This window comes from Cyrtonyx montezumae, unplaced genomic scaffold, assembly GCF_038088225.1.
Source record: "Cyrtonyx montezumae isolate F1298 unplaced genomic scaffold, pur_monq_1.0 scaffold_3, whole genome shotgun sequence".
Lineage (NCBI taxonomy): Eukaryota > Metazoa > Chordata > Aves > Galliformes > Odontophoridae > Cyrtonyx > Cyrtonyx montezumae.
In genome coordinates, this window is record NW_027072034.1 from 117,204,974 (window position 1) to 117,224,039 (window position 19,066).

Sequence of the window (19,066 nt, forward strand, 5' to 3'; positions counted from 1 at the left end):
TGGAAATGTCTTGAAATGTCACTGCTAGATGTCCCCTCAGTTCCAAACAGCAGCATAGAGCTGCCCCTCTGCCCCGCTGGCCTCCTAGAGCCCACAGGCTGCACCAGAAGCCTGCAGCACAAGCAAGGACATGCAGGGCTGCTGCCACAGACCAATAGCCTCCAAAGCATGGTTTGAGCATTATAAATCTATATAGGTGCTGCACTTGGCTGAGGAGAAAGGGTCCATTCAGGCCTGGTCGTGGCCTGCCTCTTCCACCCCAGGGCCAGCCACCAAGGTGCCTTTGCACTGGCCCTGCTGGCAGCAGATCTGGGGATCTCCTGTGATACCACTGTGAAGAAGCAGATGCTCAGGTGGTGTGAGGTGAAGCAGATAGCAAAGGAGCAACACCTGCACTGCGTGAATCACCCTCACCATTTGGAGGAAGAACCCGTCCATCCCCCCACATCCTGCCTGTGACATGAGGTGAGATAAAATATGCTGGGGAGGCATGATCTGGCCTGTGGCCCGGCTGTCTGACCACAGCAACCACACTCTTTCCTTATAAACAGGACACTGTTCCTTCTGGGTATCTGTGATTTGCTAATTCAGCTTTATTCAGCTTGCTAGGCTGGGTTGGTTGGTTTTTTTTTGTTTTGTTTTTTAATTAATTTTCCAAAATCAATGCAATGGCTGTGGAATGCCATTGGAAAGCACCACTTTTCCTGAAGTTTTGGTGAAACAAGGAGAAATCTGCAGTTGCATGGCCATTTGAAGCAGTTTTTTGGACACCTGGAAAGGTGTTATTAGCCTGGCTCTTGAGGAGACTTTAGAGTTGTGCTCATCTCCTGAGACTGAAACTCACTGGCACCTTGCATCGTGGCTTGTGAGAGTGACATCACCACCATCACGTCAGGTACTTACAGAGGGAACAGAGGAAGCAGTTGATGGCTGAGGTGAATTTGCTCTAGCAGAGCATCTAGAGAGCAGAGTTAGTGGCCCCGGAGGGGATTTTCTTTCTGCTCTCCAGCTGAAGTTACCTACATTAACCTTCTCAATATTCGTTTTTCACCTTAATTAACATCAGTGCAGTATTCTCTCTACCCCAAGGGAGTATTGAAAATAACTCGCCATGTTATTTACCTGGACATGGTTATAAATACGCCATGAATAACCACTGCAAGATTGTCTGCTGTCTTGCTGTGCTCAAGTACTTCATGTTCTCTCTGTCATGCACTCAAGCTTGCTCACCTTCACCTGAACAAGCTTTTGGTTACTGTTGTTCCTTGCTCCTGCCACATGGCAGATAGAATCAGAGATCACCAAGATTGGAAAAGACCTACGAGATCATCCAGTCCAACCGTCCACCTATCAGCAATAGTTCTCTCTAAAACATGTCCCTCAACACAATGTTTAAACATTCTTTAAATACCTCCAGTGTTGGTGGCTCCACCACCTCCCTGGGCAGCCCATTCCAGCACTTGACCACTCTTTCAAAGAAGTATTTCCTAGCATCCAGCCTGAATTTCCTCTGGTGCAACTTGACACCATTCCTTCTTGTCCTACCACTAATTACATGGGAGAAGAGGCCAATTCCCAGCCCACTACAACCTCCCTTCAGGTAGTTATAGAGACTAATAAGGACTCCCCTCAGCCTCCTTTTTTCCAGACTGAACAATCCCAGCCCCCTCAGCCTTTCCTCATAAGGCCTGTGCTCCAGACCTCTCACCAGCTTCGTTGCCCTTCTCTGGACATGCTCCAGGGCTTCAATGTTTTTCTTGCAGTGAGGGGCTCAAAACTGATCACAGTACTTGAGGAGCAGCCTCACAAGTGTTGAGTACAGGGGGGCAATGGGGAACAACAGATCACAAGCACAGACTAAGAAAGCAGTCATTAAGGTGGTCTAGTCCAACCACTAGCCCATCACTCCCATGCCCACAAACCACATCCCTCAGTGCCACATCCACATGTTTCTTGAACCAGGGATGGTGACCCCACCATGTCATGGTTTTTGCAATGAATCTTCTCATACTCCTTTTGCAATAGCCACTCATTAAATGCTAGCAGCCAAGAAACCTGGCTTTAAAGCCAAGCTGGTAAAATATAAGCTGAGTTTTCTGTCTTCCGATTAAGACCCTACTAGCCATAAAGGCTTGCCAGCCACTTTCCAAGGCATAATTTAGTTTTCTTTGCTTCTGCGCTCCCTCTGAAATGAAAACACTACATTAAAGCAGGCAAAGCATACATATGCACTGACATTTTGGGATAAGGCAAGAAATGATAGTCTTTACATGACAGAAAGATCCAGATGAAGATGAGAGCCTGCTTTCCAGCACCTGGGATGACGAAGCAGCAGCGTGGAGCTCCTGGGAATGACATGAGACCTTGATCCTTGGGCATCCTTGAAAGCAGCCCTGTGCAACGTTTGCCTGTAGTTGATTCTCCTACTCTTTATGCCTCCCTGTCCCATCACCCATGAGATCACAACTTCATGGAGTGGAAGTTCTGTTCCCCAAATTTAAGATGGCACATATTCTTTGTGGGAACTACAACAATAGCAGTTGCAGAAGATACAATTCTTTCAGAATTTCCAGTAATTTTACAAGGACAGTTTTCAGATCAAAAAGGGGGCAGAGTTAACCTATTTCTGTCAGCTCCTCCCTCCAGAAGTAGATACCAATCTTTCTTTGGACTTTGTCTCTGAATCAGAAAGGTAACCAGAAGTCATCAGATAAGAAACTGGACACAGCAAAATAGTCAAACAAACCTGAAGGACTTTGATAGTAAACACACAAGGAGTTAAAACACTTTCACATGGATTCCTATGCTTCAGCATGTAGGGAAACCTGTGGCAGGGATTTCATTTAGAAGAAAAAATGCACCATTGAGATCTTTCTAACAACCTCCACCCACTCCTCTCTGGTCTTTCCATCCCACATGCTAATCTCAGGCTGCAGAGGGGTGATTCTTATGGCGCCACACAAACACAGGACAAGTGTAGGAGTGCCCTGGATGGCAACATAATATAAACAGAGATAAGGGCAGCAAAACACCAGTGAGCAAATGAAAATGCACTTTGATGACCAGAAAGATCTTAGCTTTCTTCCTAGAAAAGCTGTGGTACCACCTGAACCACAGAGGCCTCCCAGAGCAGAGAACAACATCCATGCTGGCTAAATAAATTGAGCAAGAACTTCATCAGCATGACAAAATCAAAGACATGCAGATAAGCACAATTAGAAGATCTGGTGTAAGACTGGCACTAGGTTATTCTTACCTCATTTTCTCTTCTTCCCATGCATACACACACAGACGTACTAAAAATGCATGCAATCCACCACTCATTAAGTGTAATTTCTTGGGTTTTACTTTCCAGCAGACATCCTCTGCAGCTGCCAGCTCTTCACCAGGTTTAAATATGCCTTTCACTCTGGTCACTGCAGAAAGAGGAGACTTTCTTCAGCTAAGCAAATGAACTGAACCGTCAGACTGCAGCATGCAGCTACATCTAATAGTAGTACCAATACACAGGGGAAACAGACTCAAATGCAGTCTGTCAGCTCTTGTCAAAGAGTAACTCTGCTTGGACTTACAAAAGGAGCAATATTTCCTTTGAACTGTTCTCTTTTCTACTTCTTTGACACCCATCTGCTATCAGTATTCAAGCAAATAAATCCGAGAGAGCCCTAAAAACAGGTGTTAAGAACCACCTGGAACAAAAAGCTCTGTTTGTACAGCATTCCCATCCCTCTTACATCCTGCACCCAGATGCTTCTCTAGCAGGTGCTGGGAGGTGTTCTCCTGCTGAGTGGGAGCAGCAACATGACAGCTTATCCTTACACACCGTCTTCAGTGTCCAGCTGAGCTGGGAAGGGACAGAACATTCCCAGGCACTCTGCCAAGCTGGGGCCAAAGGGTGAACAGAATGCAGTGCACAGGACGCAATGTGTCCTTTAAAAAGATCGACACCAGGTGATCAATGAAATGATCCAGAACAGGGGTCTGTGAGTGAACATTTCAAGTTCTGCTGTAGCACCTTATTAAGGGTGCAGAGCTGTGTCTTTGCTCTTATTAAGGGTGCAGAGCTGTGTCTTTGGAGCAGGCTGCATTCCGGGAGAGCCGCGTCAGATGAGATGTTGAAAACTCCATCTCCTCAGCAGCCGACGGTGAAATCACTGCAGCACTGAGGCCCACACTGCTGGTCCTCCCGATCAAAACTCAATGCCACTAAACAGTAAATCACCAGCAACAGATTTTGTTCTTTAACTGAAGCCTCCTACAGCACAGCATTCAAACCCTAATGAAAGGCATTTGTACGCCAGTGCAGGTCGATACCATAGTTTAACACAGAGCCGCTTTGTAAAGGGAGAACAAGGATCCTGCAGTGTGCTTTTAGGGTTTGTGCTTCCTATGGCCAGCCCCGGATCTCTGTTCTGTGTTAATAAGCTGCTGCTGTAATCTGCACAGGGGTGGTCTGTCGAGATGGCAGCCACGGGACAGCTCAGAGGGGAAGTGCCACGTGCGAAGTTCCCCTGCTTATCTGGCCTCTTTGCATGAATAATTGCTGGCAAAATCACCCATGCATATCACGGAGCCTGGAAGTCATGCTGCATCACTTATGTTTCATGCTGGTTGCTTGAAAGACTCAGTGGGCAAGAAAAGGGCTCTGCTTCTCAAAGAACTAGGCTCCCTTGTACCCAAGAGACAGCAGGCACAAAAGCTGCACCCCTTCAGCAGCAGCTCCAGAAGAGATGTGGGCTATCACGAGCCATACAAGTTGATATTCCAGTGATTTTCCTTTGGCCTCAGCAGTTTCTTAGCTACTTCACTATAAACACTAGACACTTCTAAATTTTATTTTCTAAATAATAGACACTTCTAAAATTTGAACTCAGAAATCAGAATTCACACCCTCATCCATGCCTTTTCCAACACAGAAGTGTGTCTGTTCTTTCAGTGGTCACAAACTGAAAGTTCGGGAGCTGCTGGAGGAGACTGCAGCTCTGGTGTCATTAGAAGGAGCCCTGGGGATAGGGAGACAAAGCAGGAACTGCTGTGCAAAACCCAGTCCAGAAGACCCTCAGTGGAACAAAAGAAATTGATTTCTCTTCATCTGTCTGGAAAGGAAGCAGGAGCTTTTATCCAGCTTGATTAGGGCAAAATTTTCTATATGTACCATGTCACAAAACTTTGTGAGGAGGTATGAAAATGGTCTATTAATTTGTCTATTCTTAATTTACCTAAACTAAGCAAGGTCTCATTTGCTTGCCTGGGCACTGTGCTACTTCCCTCAGCACACATGGAGAGTGAGTCAAGCCCCTGAGTCCCCAGGATCCTGTAGCTGCAGTCAGCCTGCCCTTACCTAACTTCTTCCTTGGAAGGGCAGAGGAAACCACCAAGCACCTTCAAAGCCAGACATCATGCAGAAATGAAGTAGAAACCACAGTGAACCAGATTATTTACAGGATCAGGATCAGGATCAGCAATGGCAATGCATACTCGGTGACTGCACTTTATACTTTCTGTTACTATTTTCTTACCTTTTTGTTCTGTCCCTTCCCCTTCCTACTGCTTGGTTTGCACCCTCAGGCTGTGGTGGTTTACCTAGTCCCAAAAGAGTAGCAGAACACCAGTGTAGGTTGCCTACATGCAGTGGAGACTCTTCAGAAGATTCATAAGCCTTTCACTACGCTGGCCAGAGCTCCAGCTTTGAACCAAAGGACCAGAAAACAACTTGTCTGCTTTCTCGTTTCATAAGGAGATTGTATACAGTTCTATCGCTGGCATTGCAGCTTGGACCTTTTGAAGCGGCTTCTGGGCATGTGTTTTCTGTTCATTTCCTAATAAAAGAGAATCATATGCACTGAGTTTTCTAAAAAGCAATTGCCCAGGGCAAAAACTATAAAAACTGTAAAAGTCCCTGACACTTTCTGTTACCATTACATTTGGACTGCTTAGTTTACAAATGCAACCGACCTGTTATTTAATTAACATTTTTTAGGAGACAAAATCTGGGAAAGCTTATTGCTCCACTATGGCAAATGTGTTCTCCAAACAACAAAGGGGACTCTGATCACTTTTACTGACATCCAGACATCTCAGAAGTGGTTGAGAGGATGTTTTTCAGTTTGCAGAGGGACTCAGCATGTCTTATACACTGCTCCCACTGAAATGTGCAGCTGAATTCCCACCAATGTCATGAGGAGAAAGAGTAATAAGGAGTTCTCCTATCAAAAATCTCAACTTTTTCACATCAAGATAGACAACCCAGAGTCTCCCTGACTACCACAGTTGCTTTTCAACAGCACTAGCTCAGCAACAAAGTGCAAGAGTTTATCGAAACACCCCAGCAACACACATCAACAGCCTTCATCAGTGCCCAGAGCTAACTGCATCTCACCCAAGCTCTCTCCTCACAATTAACTTAATCTTCATTTGCTTTCTTCTTTTTCCTCTCACTTCTGAGACCTCCAAGGGCTGCCCAGGCAGGGAGCTGCCCCAGCAGACAAGCTGTCAGGACCCCACCACCCTCTCCTTACCTCTGTCCCCAGCTGGAATCCCTCCGTGTTTCGCTCCACCAGCACCACAAAACTCTCCTTTTACTTTGATGAAGAATGGAAACAAGACCTGGCAGTTCTGTTTTTTTCACAAAGAAGCCTTCCATCGGCGTTTCCTGCTAGTCCCTGTTGCTGCCCCATTAACACATACCTTTTTCAGAGGTACAGGCTGCCCTCACAGGAGTAGAGACTCAGGTAAGAAATGTGGAGCAGGAACACCGTGTGCAATGCAACAAGAATCTAGATAGGGTAAAGATTAAAACTATAAATCATTGTACAGATGTGTTTCTATAGTATTATGCGACAATTTCTGCAGAACAGAGGGTAGTTCCAAGCATGGAATTGTTCACAAGGAGAAAGTGAAGAAGGAGAAGGAGGCAAAAGAAAGAGATTTATAGAAGAAAGGGGCATTTAAAACTACAGTGGTGGGGCAGCCTATAGTGAAATTTAAACACCAGCTTGCAGTAAAGTCTGTGTAATAGGATCTCCCAGCTCTGAGGGAGGTTTCGGCTCCCCTTCCCAGGCCTATCTCTTTGACCTTGCCTCTGTCACATAAACGAACAGAAATGAACATATGTTTTTAAGTTTGTTTCTAAAATAACTGGAGCGAAGCAGAAATTCTGTGTTGCCCACACCAGGCTCTCCTCGGGGGAAAGCGGAGAGAAAAACCATGCGTGCTCGTCACACCAGATGAAGTGCTACGGCCACAAGGGTTTATACAAAACAGAACTAAAGAATGGTCTGTGGGGTGCCAGCTGCAGCGTGCCACGGCTCTCAGCCCAGCCTTGCTGCTCCCCCAGGCACACATCAGCCCTGTAGAGTGGAGGTCACCAGGAGCCTGGTGGGGACATGCCCACCACGGTGGGGATGTGTCATGTCCCACAACGTGCAGGGCTGAGGGTGGACACTGTGGGTGGCTGTGCATAGGCTGCACACAGTGGGCAGGATATTGCTGCCTTAGAGTTTGCTGGCCCTTCCCAGACAGAGGTAGGTGGGCACCAAGTGCTGAGGAGGTGCTTCTGTCCTTCAAAGGATGGTAGAGCAGCCCAAGGGTTGCCCTGATAGGCTCCTTCCTCAAAAGCAAGGATCCTGGAGTTAATCACAGCAACAACAACAACAGAGGTATCAAGAAGTAAAAAGACATGAGTGGCGAGGAACAAACATAGGTAGGAAATTAAGTGTGGATGAAATCAGCTGCTTCCCAAAGAGACAAGAGAGAACAAAAAGAGCATGCACACATTTCATTTTGATTGATCCCAACAAAAGTAATTTCTGTTTCAAAATCAAACAGTGTAGGAAAGCACCACAGTGAAGAGATCTGGTCTTCAAAGCTGCTTCTTGTATCTTGTTCCACAAGTTTATAGTCCCAGCTTTGTGCCTTGTGGTGACAGGGAGAGCACAGGGCTCAGGCAGCCTCTCAGTCCCAGTCTGTCCCCAGCCCAAACCACATACAACTCATAGCAAATCCTACGACCCAGCATCAATGAATCGTGTAGTTCCTCTACATATTGCTGATATTGTTGCAAGTGCATCTTTACCTGCAAAATCCAACCATGACTGGATCTACATTCATTTCTCTCCTTTCTGCCCCAAACTTTGAGTTCTGCAGAGCCTTTTCATTTTTTAGAGCTGCTTCAGGCTAACGTTCTCCACGGAAGAAAGAGAGCATGTCCACAGCAAATAGAACAATGTCAGCTTGGGTTTTTATGCCCCTCTCTGTGAAATTCAGACACACAGGCTATTCAGTAACTATTATTAGGTTGGCAAATGCATGCTCTCATTTGCCAGTATCGAGACTTGACAGTTTTCAGGAAGGACTTTCTGAAAATCACAACATCAAACTGGAAGGAAGACTCAAAAACCTCCTAGAACATCATTTACTGAGACCATGAGTATGACAAAATACACCTATAAATGAAGGGAAAAAAGCTGGGAAAAGTAATTTTCCTTTTTGGAAAATTTTATTTCTTCTTTTTCCTACAACAGCATGTGTATAACTGGAATTGCTGTCACGTTATATGGCCAGCATCAGAGAATGTACATTGTTATTTTTTACTTTTGTTTTCAGAATGATTAAGAGTTTCAGGTTCAAGTGCTTTGAGGATGCTTTGCCAAAAATGGAATGATAATACCATGCAACAATTTAGAAAGCTCAAATTGGAAATGTCTTCAATTAGTTTTAAAACACTTAATAAAAGTTTAATAATACAAGCCTACCCTAGGGCCGCTATTAATCTATTATGGCCATGGGAGACCCTAAATAACCTGTGGAAGATAGAAAAGAACATATTGTTCTTTATTGATGCTTACTAAAGTAATTACAGAAGAATTAATAAATCATCTCAGAAAAACGAAGTTGTTGCAAGCTCCCCTTTCTTGTTACGACAGGCAGCCCATGAGTTCTTCTGGGTCCATCCCTAGCTCTGCTCCCCCTGCTTTTCCACTCTTACGCAAACAAGAAGCAGCTTATCTGCCTCCATTTCCTAATCCGAAATTGGATCGCCACCATTTGATTTGCAGAGATGCTACGCTATTCCTCAGAGCCAGGAGGGTTTTGGGCAAAGAACACTGTCTGCCTTATGGCATGAGATGGCACAAAGCATGGGAATGTGGTAGGGTGAAAGAATAAACCTTTAATAAGAGGCAGATAGTTGATCATAAGTTAATTAAACCTGTCAATGAGCTTCAAATGTGTAAGGTGGTCTGGGAGACTAATGATAGGCTGGCAGTGCTTGGCAGAATACGGTAAGCGTGTTACACAATACACCAGGAGATTTCCCAATCTTTCAATGTGCATGTGAACATCAAAAATTCAGTGGCAACATGGGAAAAAGAAAAGCAGACTGATTTATTTTTCACCTGCACTGCAAATCAGACAAAAAGAATGGCTGTTCTCAGATGAGAGGTTCTTAGAGAACAAAGCAGGACAGACCCTTTGTGGTCAGCAAGCAGCACCTTGGTAATGAATCACAGAATCACAGAATATCCTGAGCTAAAAGGGACCCACAAGGATCATCAAGCCTAGCTCCTGGCTCCACACAGTGCCACTCAAAATCAAAACCCTATGTTTAAGAGCAGTGTCCAACTGCTCCTTGAACTCTGGCACTTAGGGCCATACTCACTACCATGGGCAGCCTGTTCCACACCCAAATAATATCGTGGAATGAGAAGCTCAGTGCAGCTGTTCCTCCAGTCAGCCTGATTAACCCTCTTTCCAATGCACACCGAAACACAGACATCTCTTCCTGCACCCCTGCTCCTGCCCACACAAAGCCAAGCTCTCCGGTCTCATACAGTGTTTTGTCACACTTTATGAAGTATGCAGGTAGACCAAAATGCACCAGCAGGCTGCTTGAGAACCTACCCTTCTGGATGCCCTGTTTCTACTTACAGTAGGTGTTTCCCACTAGCAGGAGGCACTGGCAAAGCCCGCAATGCTGCTGATTTTTAAAGCATTCCCAAGGAATACCTGCAAGCAGAGAAATGAAAAGGCTGTTAGGCTTTATCTGTGGGACTCACTTTTTGAACCACTTCCTCCTTCTGATATTGGCTCTGGCACAGGTGAGAGGTGTGCTTCAAAGGAAGAGCCTCCATGGGAGGAATGTGCAGCTGGAAGTGCTGTGAGCAACAAGGCTGCACACTTTGGCAACCTCATCTCCAAGCCTGTGTTGCTTTCGCCTTGTAGAAGAGTACAAGATAGGGGGGAAAGTCTACAAGTTCTTATTCCCTACTTTTTTTTTTTAATCTCACCAGGTGTTGTGCCATGGAAACTCTTGGTGTGTTTTTGCGTGTTGTCCCAGTTGTACCAAAGGCGTCAGTGTGGCTCTGCTGCAATTAGTCAGATATGTCTGCCCATTGCTGTAGGCAAGGAAAGAAATTGCGTGCCAGTGAGACTCCTAGAGTAGGTAACACAGAAAACATCTGTTTATTCGGTACAAGGAAGTAAAATGATAGCTCATCACCACTGAACTAGAAGAGCTAATGCACAGCCCTAAGGTGGACCCAAGAGAAACATATGATAGGTTACGCTGGGGAAACACAGGAGAGTAGTGCTGCGTGGAGGTAAGGTGAGCCCCAGCTGAGCTCTGTATGAACTGAAGGCAAGGAAAAGCTCAAGTCTGGGCAACCGATTGAGATCTGGTAATGCTTTCTCCATGACCTAAGAGTGACTCACAAGGCCCTCTTGCACATCCCCTCCTGCAGTCCCTCTATCAGAGCCTACCCAGAGCTGGGTGCAACGTGCAAGGTGTTTTCCACCAGCACCAAATGGATGGCACACTGGAAACCCTCAAGAGAAGGCTCAGATTTGCAGGGTGCCAAAGGAGAGGTGCTTCTGTCAGATGGGATCAAGTAGCTGGCCAGGCTAAATGAGTTGAGATATGAGGATGCTCACTTAGGACCAAAGGTTTGTGCCTTCCTGCATGATGAAGGCAGGTATCCGAGGAATCCAGAGGCAGCTGTGCAGCTCCTGACATTTGCCTAGGGAGTTGAGAAAGGGTGTTCAGCAGCCTCAGGTTCAGGCATGTGCCACAGTAGACAGGAACCGGAGCAGGAACTGAAATAGTGCTGCTACAAGAAAGTGATGCTATCAGTAACCAGAACCAGGAAAAGCTGAGCTGTTTTTGCTTCATTCATCAAAGAATCGAATCCAAGAATGAGAGCAGTGCCTGGTGGACAGCAGGCTGAGAAGAAAATGACTCTGCCATGCCTGGGAAAATGACACAGGTAAAGAACTAGCATGAATGCTTATACAGTATCCACTGCAGATGCGCTCAGGTCCAACACTGTAAGCAAGAGAAGAGTCAGATGTGGAGCCAGCTCCTGGCACAGGATCCATGCCAGCTTGTGCTCAAGGTAACAGCAAAGTCCCCAGCTCTGCACCAAATCCAAGGCAGCACAGGGATAGGAACAGACAGAGGTGGCCGTGGTGGGGCCGGGCACAGGCGCGGCAGCGCAGTGCTGGAGGCAGCGGGAGGATAATGCAGAGCAGCTGCTGGCATTCCACGTGCGCCCAGGAGCCACCCAACCCAGCAGTCTCCTGACTTTTCCAACATTACTCAGAGCGATGGAGCAGCGTCAAGGATACCTAGGAATTTCCCTTTTATCACAGCTGTAGCCGCAGCGCGTTTATAGGAAGCAGAAGGGTAAATGGCCCAGCCGTCAAGTATTTTCCTAATTCTCTCCACAGGCACAAGTGGTAGGCACATTTTCTCCCCCTCCTTGTGCTCTCCTTACAGATCTAGCAGAAGTGCTGTACCAGTGCTGGAAAAATTAGGAGATTTTTCACTACTTTCTGGGTCTCGCAGCGAAGAGTTTCAGCAAATGCACGCGCGTATCACACTCCCACTACTGCAGAGCTGCAAGTCAGGGATAGCCTGAAAGCAAACTTTAGTCCTCCGAAGCAGCACTCACCCAGAACTAATCTTTAGCAGGCAAAAATAATTTAAATAAACCAGAACATGTCGCCTAAGTGTTCCATTGTTTGCAAAGCAGTTGACATGCAAGAGTGGGAGCCAGGAAAAAGTGTTTGCACAGAAACTCCCAAGCAGGCCCATTAGACCGACTGTTATCCCGGCTGCAATCACGCGCATTGTGCAACAAACATGATCAAAGGGAAAAGATCAGGAACGCTCCCATGCGAGCAAACCCTTGGCCACTGTGAGAGGGAATTACCCGGCAATATAAGGTATCGCTCATCTTGCTGGGTGTCCTTGAAAGTCCTACCGTGGTGCACAGGAAGATAATTAGAAGCTGGGAATGAAGATTAAGTAGATGCTGCAACATATATGTATATATTTCATAGAAGTATTCTCAATCTCAATTTAGAACATTTGTTTCATACTGAAAAAAGGGTAAGAAAAATCTGAAAACATTCACTTCCATTTATAGCCCCCTTACAAAAAACTGTGAGACCTTATTTATTTACCGGGGGTAAGAAGAGATATTGGAAGTTTCTCTTTAGACCTATTCATTTATCATACTGAGTGAGGAAAAAGGAAAAGAAATATCAGACACGTGCTACCGAAACCTCTGCACTAAATGGTTGTAAATATATGTATTATAAACAGGTACTCCGCAAGCACAATGGACACGTGCTAGTTCATGAGAGTTATTAAGGGACTAGGCTGAAAATATGCAGACTTTAAGACCACGTTTTAAGAAATCTTAACTAAAAACACATGGGCAGTGCGCATTCTAGCAGATAATTGCACGTAGTGAAGCACAGCTCCTACAGAAAGTAGAAGCTGTGTGGCAACATGCTTTTTATCTTTTTTTTTTTTTAATCTCACAGAGAAACATATTTTTAATCTAATACTATTATCTCATAGAGAAGCACAAGCATAATTACGGCACTTCCTATTTTCCTACAGGTCACCCACATCTAGAAACTCACTAATCTAATCTACACTGTGTAAACACGCCTGAATTTACAAGAACTGGGTGAATACTATTTTTAACATCATCCCTTGTCCAAAACATCAGCCTGCTTACAACAGAAGGCAACCCACAAATCTCAGAGAAAACATGACATGAAAGCTGAAGCTCCATCCTTCCCAGTCAACAACTCCTGCTCATTCCCATCTTTTGAATTTTGAGAACCAGGGAGGGTACATTCAAAGGCTGTGGCCTCTTTACCTTAAAAGACTGCTGACAAGTTTTGTTGAGGTAAGGAACCACTAAGCATTTTCTTTTCCCAAGAGTTTTGCTACTTTTTAACAGTAAGAAACCTCAGCTGCCTGATCAGCTTTTCCTTTAAAACTTTTACTGTTCTTCTCTTTCAATTTTTCATCTGTGTGTGTATACAGAGGAAAGAAAGCATTTAAGTTAAAACTGGTGCTCATGAAAACCCTATTCTTTACCACTCTGACTCATGTAACCATAAAACTACACCACCAGCCCAAGAATGGTGGATCCACCTCAGCTGTGTTGTAAGGTGTTTGTGTGTGCCTTACAAGCCCTGCCAGGGGCTGCAGGCTGGTGCCGATAGGATGGTGATTCTTGCTACTTGCTGCTAAGGCTAGGCTGAAACCTCATTGTTTTTGTTTCCTAGAGAAAGAGCTGAGATCACATCTGCATCTTATAAAAGCTCCTGAATAGTTGCTGATCAACAACAACCAGCAGCCAAAGCTTTGCCTCGAGAAACTCGCATTGTTTTTCAGTGGGAGTTGCTAGATACTGCGTCCTCGTAAAATGTCTGGTGAAGTCATCTGAGCTCTGAAACGGACTGCTCTATTTCTCTGAGCAGCTAACTTGAATTGTTGCAAAGAAGAACTACATGTGAAGGGCTCTAGGCTGCATCGCTGGGCTTCCTTTGTTCTTTAAAGGATACTCATCAGCGACCTTAAAGACAAAAGTATTTCTAGATTTTGTGAAATAAAGCTATTTCAAACCAGTAACTAAGACAAAATGGGAGAAAAAAAATCTGATTATCTGCCTTCCGCAGCTGTCACCTTGTGCACGTGCCCCTGGCAGGCACCCTGGGCAGGGCTCACTGAGATCATGTGCAGCTCCAGTGTCAGAGCCTCCTCATGGGACACCCACAGTTTGGAGCAGGAGAGTGCCCCACATGCCCTCTGCCACACCAGACTTCCCAGATCATCCCACTTCCATCTCGCTCCATGCTTTCTTCTGCTAGGAACACAGAAGTAGGACCGTGGCTAAGAGCTGCAGCTGGCATCGACTGGTCCTCTGAACAGTGTGCTCAGTCATGGTGGGTATGAAGAGAGATCACAGTTTCTCCTGTAGCTTGCCCACAGCAGCCAATTACATGGGAGCACCGAGGAGGCAGAGGGTTCACTGGGTTCCTTTCCACCTGCCACGAGGGAACGCCTGCACACAGGTACCCACAGCCTGGGAAACCACGAGATACCTGCTCAGCAGGTCCACTGGCAGCAGTACGTTCACTTTGCTCTTGATCACAAGCTGCTCAGCAGGTCCCTATCAGCAAAAGTGGAACTTTTCCCATCTCCACCGTGCAGGTGTCCAAGCTGATATGAAGAACTCTCTCAGAAGAGTGTTCTTTGGGCACATCCCAGCCTTGAGAGCCACTACCGTTTCCCTAAATGCACCTAGCACGCACCTACAGATCTCCAGAACCCTGCAAAGACTGCTTGCGTGATAGATGCCCTTGGACTCGCAGACAGCAGGGAGGGCACGGGCCAGGGCTGGACCCTGGCATCCCCCTCGGGGCGCCGGACGGGTTAGGGGTTCCCAGGGGCCCCCGACCGCAGCAGCCGCGGGAGCTCCGGGCCGGGGCGGTGCGCGGGGGCCGCCGGTGGCCGCGGAGCCGGGGCGGGGCGCGGGGCGGTGCGCGACGGGGCGCGGTGCAGGGCCGCGACGGGCACACGTGGCTCGGCCCCCCAAAAAGACGCTCCCCGCCAGCTGCAGAGGGCAGTTTGCACCTCGGGTCTCGCACGGCCGCCGTCGGTGACAGCGCGGTGCGGAGGGATCCGCGGGGAGGCTGCGGAGGCGGCCCCGGCCTTGGGGCGGCTCTACCTGGCGGCACGATGAGTCTGACGGCCGAGAGCCACCGCATCCCGCTGAGCGACGGGAACAGCATCCCGCTGCTGGGGCTGGGCACCTACGCCGACCCCCAGAAAGTAAGTCCGGGTCCGGGCATCCCCCGCAGGTGACGGCAGCCTTCGCTGCACAGCCCCCGAGCCGGGGCTGCGTTCGCCTTCTTCTCCCCCTCCCTTCCCAGCTCGGTTTTTCTTTCTGCTCCTTTCCTCTGCAAACTTAAAAATTCAGAGTGCACCCGTTAAGAGCGCCGGCAGCGCGCAGAGGAGGAAAAGGTGGGAAAATAAAAATCCCGTCGAGCTTGCGCTGCGCGGTGCCCCTCCGGGCAGAACGGGGTTCGGGGCGATGGGGACGCGCACCCCGGAGCTGCGACGGCCGTCCCCGGGCACGGAACCCCGATCCCGGTGTTCCGAGCCGCCCCTCCCCTCAGGCGGGGACGCCGAGTTTCGGGTCCCCCGGACCGGCCCCTTTACAGATAAGATGAGGGATTTCGGAGCGTCTCGCAGCTGGCCCCGACACTTTCCAAGGAATGTTCCTAAAACAAAGCCCCAAATTCCTGCATCTTGATTCCTGCAGCTCCCACAGCTGAGTGCCAGCGGCCAAACCACTCTTAAATATTTTGCATCCCTCGGTGCTGTGTGTCCCGGGCAGGCGTCCCGTGGAACTGTCGCATCTGGTGCTGCGTCGGGGCGGTGGGAGCACACCTGGTGCTTCTTCCCTGTGCGCACCTGAGAGAGCGAAGGCAGCTCGCTGGTCTCGCTCCCGAAGGATCGATCCTTCCGTTTGTTTCTTTGTTGAAAGAGTAGAAACAGTGAGCATAGCCAGAGCCCTTCTTGTGTAACAGTATCAGCGTCGAGATGCAATATTCAGTGTGACTCCACATGCCGCAGGGTATTTAAAAGATGCCTTCGTCAAGACAGCTCTCGGTCGACAAGTAAATACACTGATGTACGTTACCGGTAACGTCAGAGGACTTCTACAAAGGCAGCTGCAGGCAGAGCGCGAGTGGTGCAGCGGGCTGTGAGAACCCCCAGCGCTGCCCATCTCCCCGCCGAGCACCACGGGGCTCTCACGGGGAGAACCAGTGGGAATCTGTGATTTCAGGTGCTGGGCACCATCCCCCGCATCTCTGAGGTTTCTGGGGATATTTTTAGCGAGTGGTGTTCCTTGAACGAGGGGTTAGCAAGACAAAACTAAACTCTCCAATGGGAGCTTTTATGTAGCGGAGCAGCACGTTGCATAATTTGGTGACAAAATAGCTCTGGGCAAACTTTCAGCATCTCGCTCCAGACCTATGCATCGTGCCCCAAAGCCTTACAGTTGCAGTCCTGTGGGTTTGAAGCTGACGGGCGAGGCTGCTGGTAGCAGGGGTGCCCCAGCAGAGCCGGCAAACGGATCATCTGTAGGTGGATGGGTTTCCAGCCCCGGGATGCTGGCTTTTTGCATGTGTCTTTATGGCAGAATGGGGGACGGGACTATACAGCATGGCATCACTATGGCAACCCCAATTTGGAGCAATTGCAGCCGCTGGTGACTGCACCTCCGGTGGGAGACGGGTGCGTGTCCCAGCACCCATTCTCCCTCCCCCGGCACTTGTAGGAGTTTGATTCTCTGAGCTATCTCTTCGCACGGGATAAACATGTTATAAAGTTATGGGTAGGAGGAGGAGCTGCTAAGGCGTTGCAGAAGTCCCACTTTCCCAGCAGATCAGGTGAAGCATGACACACTGATCCACAGTGCTGGGCTGCAGCCTGGCACCAGGGTTGGGATGGGGCACCGGACTGAGAAAGGTGCAGGCGAGGGCAGCTGAGGAAGCGTTTGAGCTGGGTGCCACAGGATGCACTGCAAAAGTGTTTGCAGCTGCTGAGCATGGGGCAGGATAAATACGAGAGTCGTGGCTCAAAAAGTCTGCCTTGCTGATAGGGCTCCTGTTAGCATCCTGCCGCAGCGGTGAAGCGTAGCTGAGCTGGGACAAGCTGCTCTGCCGAGCAGTGGGGCACCCAGCTGCACTCTCATCCCATGCCTCCTGTTTAGAGAGCTGAAAGGAGCCGTGGCAGCGAGGGACCCTGCAGGGTTTATCTCAGCGAGCAAGGGCTAGCACTGGACTATCTCCCTTAAAACGCTCAGCTGCAGCCTTTCCTGGCTGAATTCTTTAAGCAACAGCCTCCGATCCACCCGCTTGCTGTAGCGGGGGCAGGCAGCGGGTGGCAGTGATGGTGCCAGCCGGCCCCAGCATGCTATTTCTGCTCGTGAGTCAGATCTCTGCGACACACACTGCCGTTCTGCGCTCCGATACAGAGTGCGGAGCCGCTCGTTTGTTGGCTTATTCATCTTGCTCTTGGAGGCAGGCTTCTTCCAAAGGTTATTCACCCTGGCACCTCCATGTCAGACTGCCTGGTCCAAAATAAATCTGTTTTCTCAATCTTGTGCTGCAGCCTGGTGGCTCGCAATGAGCCCGGAGCGCTCTTCCTGAAGTGCAGGAATGCATGCTCTGGTTGAGCAAACCAGGCGTATCTTGTTAGCCACGGGGAAATGGGCTCGTATGACAGTCAGTTACAAGAAATCAGGAGCGGGAGGACAGTTTTCGTCTTTCAGGCTTTGTCTGGGCAAACTGCACAGCAGGCACTGTGAAGGATTGAAACGTTTCAGCAGCTCGCCTCGCTCATCTTAAATGACTTAATTGTTCTCCTAAGGACTCTCTTTTGGAAGCTAAGCCACACTTCTGCAGTTGTGAAACTCCAAACAAAAAATCTTCAGCCAATATTTAGTCCCATGTGCAAGTTTTCTGAGTCAGGGAAGCACATCGCTTGGCTGGAGCAGCACTGCACTGCTGCGAAGGGGTCCTTTTGATGATCAGATTACTTCTATTGAAAGCTCCTTCCCCTCCCCCCTCTCCCCCCCAGGTACATCAGAGCTTTTCTTCTGTCCGGATGCTGAGCTAATTCCTTGAGATTGGCAGTGCTGGGGGGGTTCTTTCTGTTTTTTTTCTCCCAGCACAGCAGAAAAATGCAATGATTCCACTTGCCATCAGTACACGTCTCAGCAGAAAGAAAAGAATCTTCACTGCCTCTTACAATTATTGATAAGTTCAGATGTAAAAATAAAAAATAATTTCAAAAAAGGCACTTAGAAATCACTTTTGCAGATTATTAATTGGTGTTTCCTAATATCCATATCAACAAAGCATCTGATTTGCTTTCTGGTGCAGATTCCATGGCATTTAGGTTGGTTCTGTGTTCTCCCTTGTTCTCACAGGGAAAGAAAGGAGTAGTCTTGCCTCTCAGTAAATCCCAGCAAGGAAAATCTATCACTGACTCCTGCTTTTCTTTATTCTACTCTCCTGTGTCCCTTCTCATGGTTTTGGGAGAGAACAACAGCGGGACCAGTGAGTCTAGGCTATCAAGGCCCTCCAGACATCTCTAAAAGGTGCGGCCAATTCTGTGTCTGACTGCATGGATCCTCCTAGCAAAGCCCCACGCATGCAGGAGTGGGTCTGACAGGGTTGTGCATCCCCCTTCAGAGACTCCCAGACTGCCAACCCAATTCCTGGGGGAACAGAGGAGTGCAGCTAGGAGAGAATGAGAGGGAAGCCCCAATGGGCTGGGAGGGAAGGATAGAGGAGGTAGGGAGAGCCTTGTGTAGCTGCAGAGCGGGGTCATCCCCCACACCAGCATTCAGTTTCCAGTGAGGCCAGTGAGTGGGACCTGCATCCAGAAGGGAGCAGATGGGGAATGGAGCTGAACAAGAATGGAGGAGCAAGGTACAAAATTCTCCTAAATCCTGGAAATCCTACACCTCATTAAAACTACACTTACACCCACTTTACTTCATAACTCATCCTTTTCAAAGCAGCTAGGATCACCAGCATGGTGCCTTCGTGTGAATACTTACTGTCTCTCTGGAAGGTCAAGGGGCCTTGGCCACAGATCCTCTCTTGCCTTCTTGTTTCAACTGAGGGAGAAGAGGGCTCGGAGGGAAGGTTGGGGCAACCACATTGTACAACAAGCATTGCT

General features: G+C 48.2%; 1 protein-coding gene and 1 long non-coding RNA gene across 2 annotated transcripts in view; one reads left to right on the forward strand and one right to left on the reverse strand.

The window, feature by feature from the left end:
• Window positions 1–7,940: 7,940 nt before the first annotated feature.
• On the reverse strand, window positions 7,941–13,477 carry LOC136052806 (uncharacterized). The gene is made up of 3 exons (XR_010622570.1): window positions 10,930–13,477; window positions 9,928–10,005; window positions 7,941–8,252 (listed from the first exon to the last, which is right to left on the reverse strand). It is a non-coding gene; the product is annotated as an uncharacterized LOC136052806 (long non-coding RNA).
• Window positions 13,478–14,913: 1,436 nt separating this feature from the next.
• Window positions 14,914–19,066, forward strand: part of AKR1D1 (aldo-keto reductase family 1 member D1) — a 33,597-nt gene continuing 29,444 nt past the window's right edge. The window contains exon 1 of the mRNA XM_065743187.1: window positions 14,914–15,136. Within this exon, the coding sequence (XP_065599259.1) occupies window positions 15,044–15,136 (93 nt within the window). The 5' untranslated portion in view covers window positions 14,914–15,043. The remainder of the gene's footprint in view (window positions 15,137–19,066) is intronic.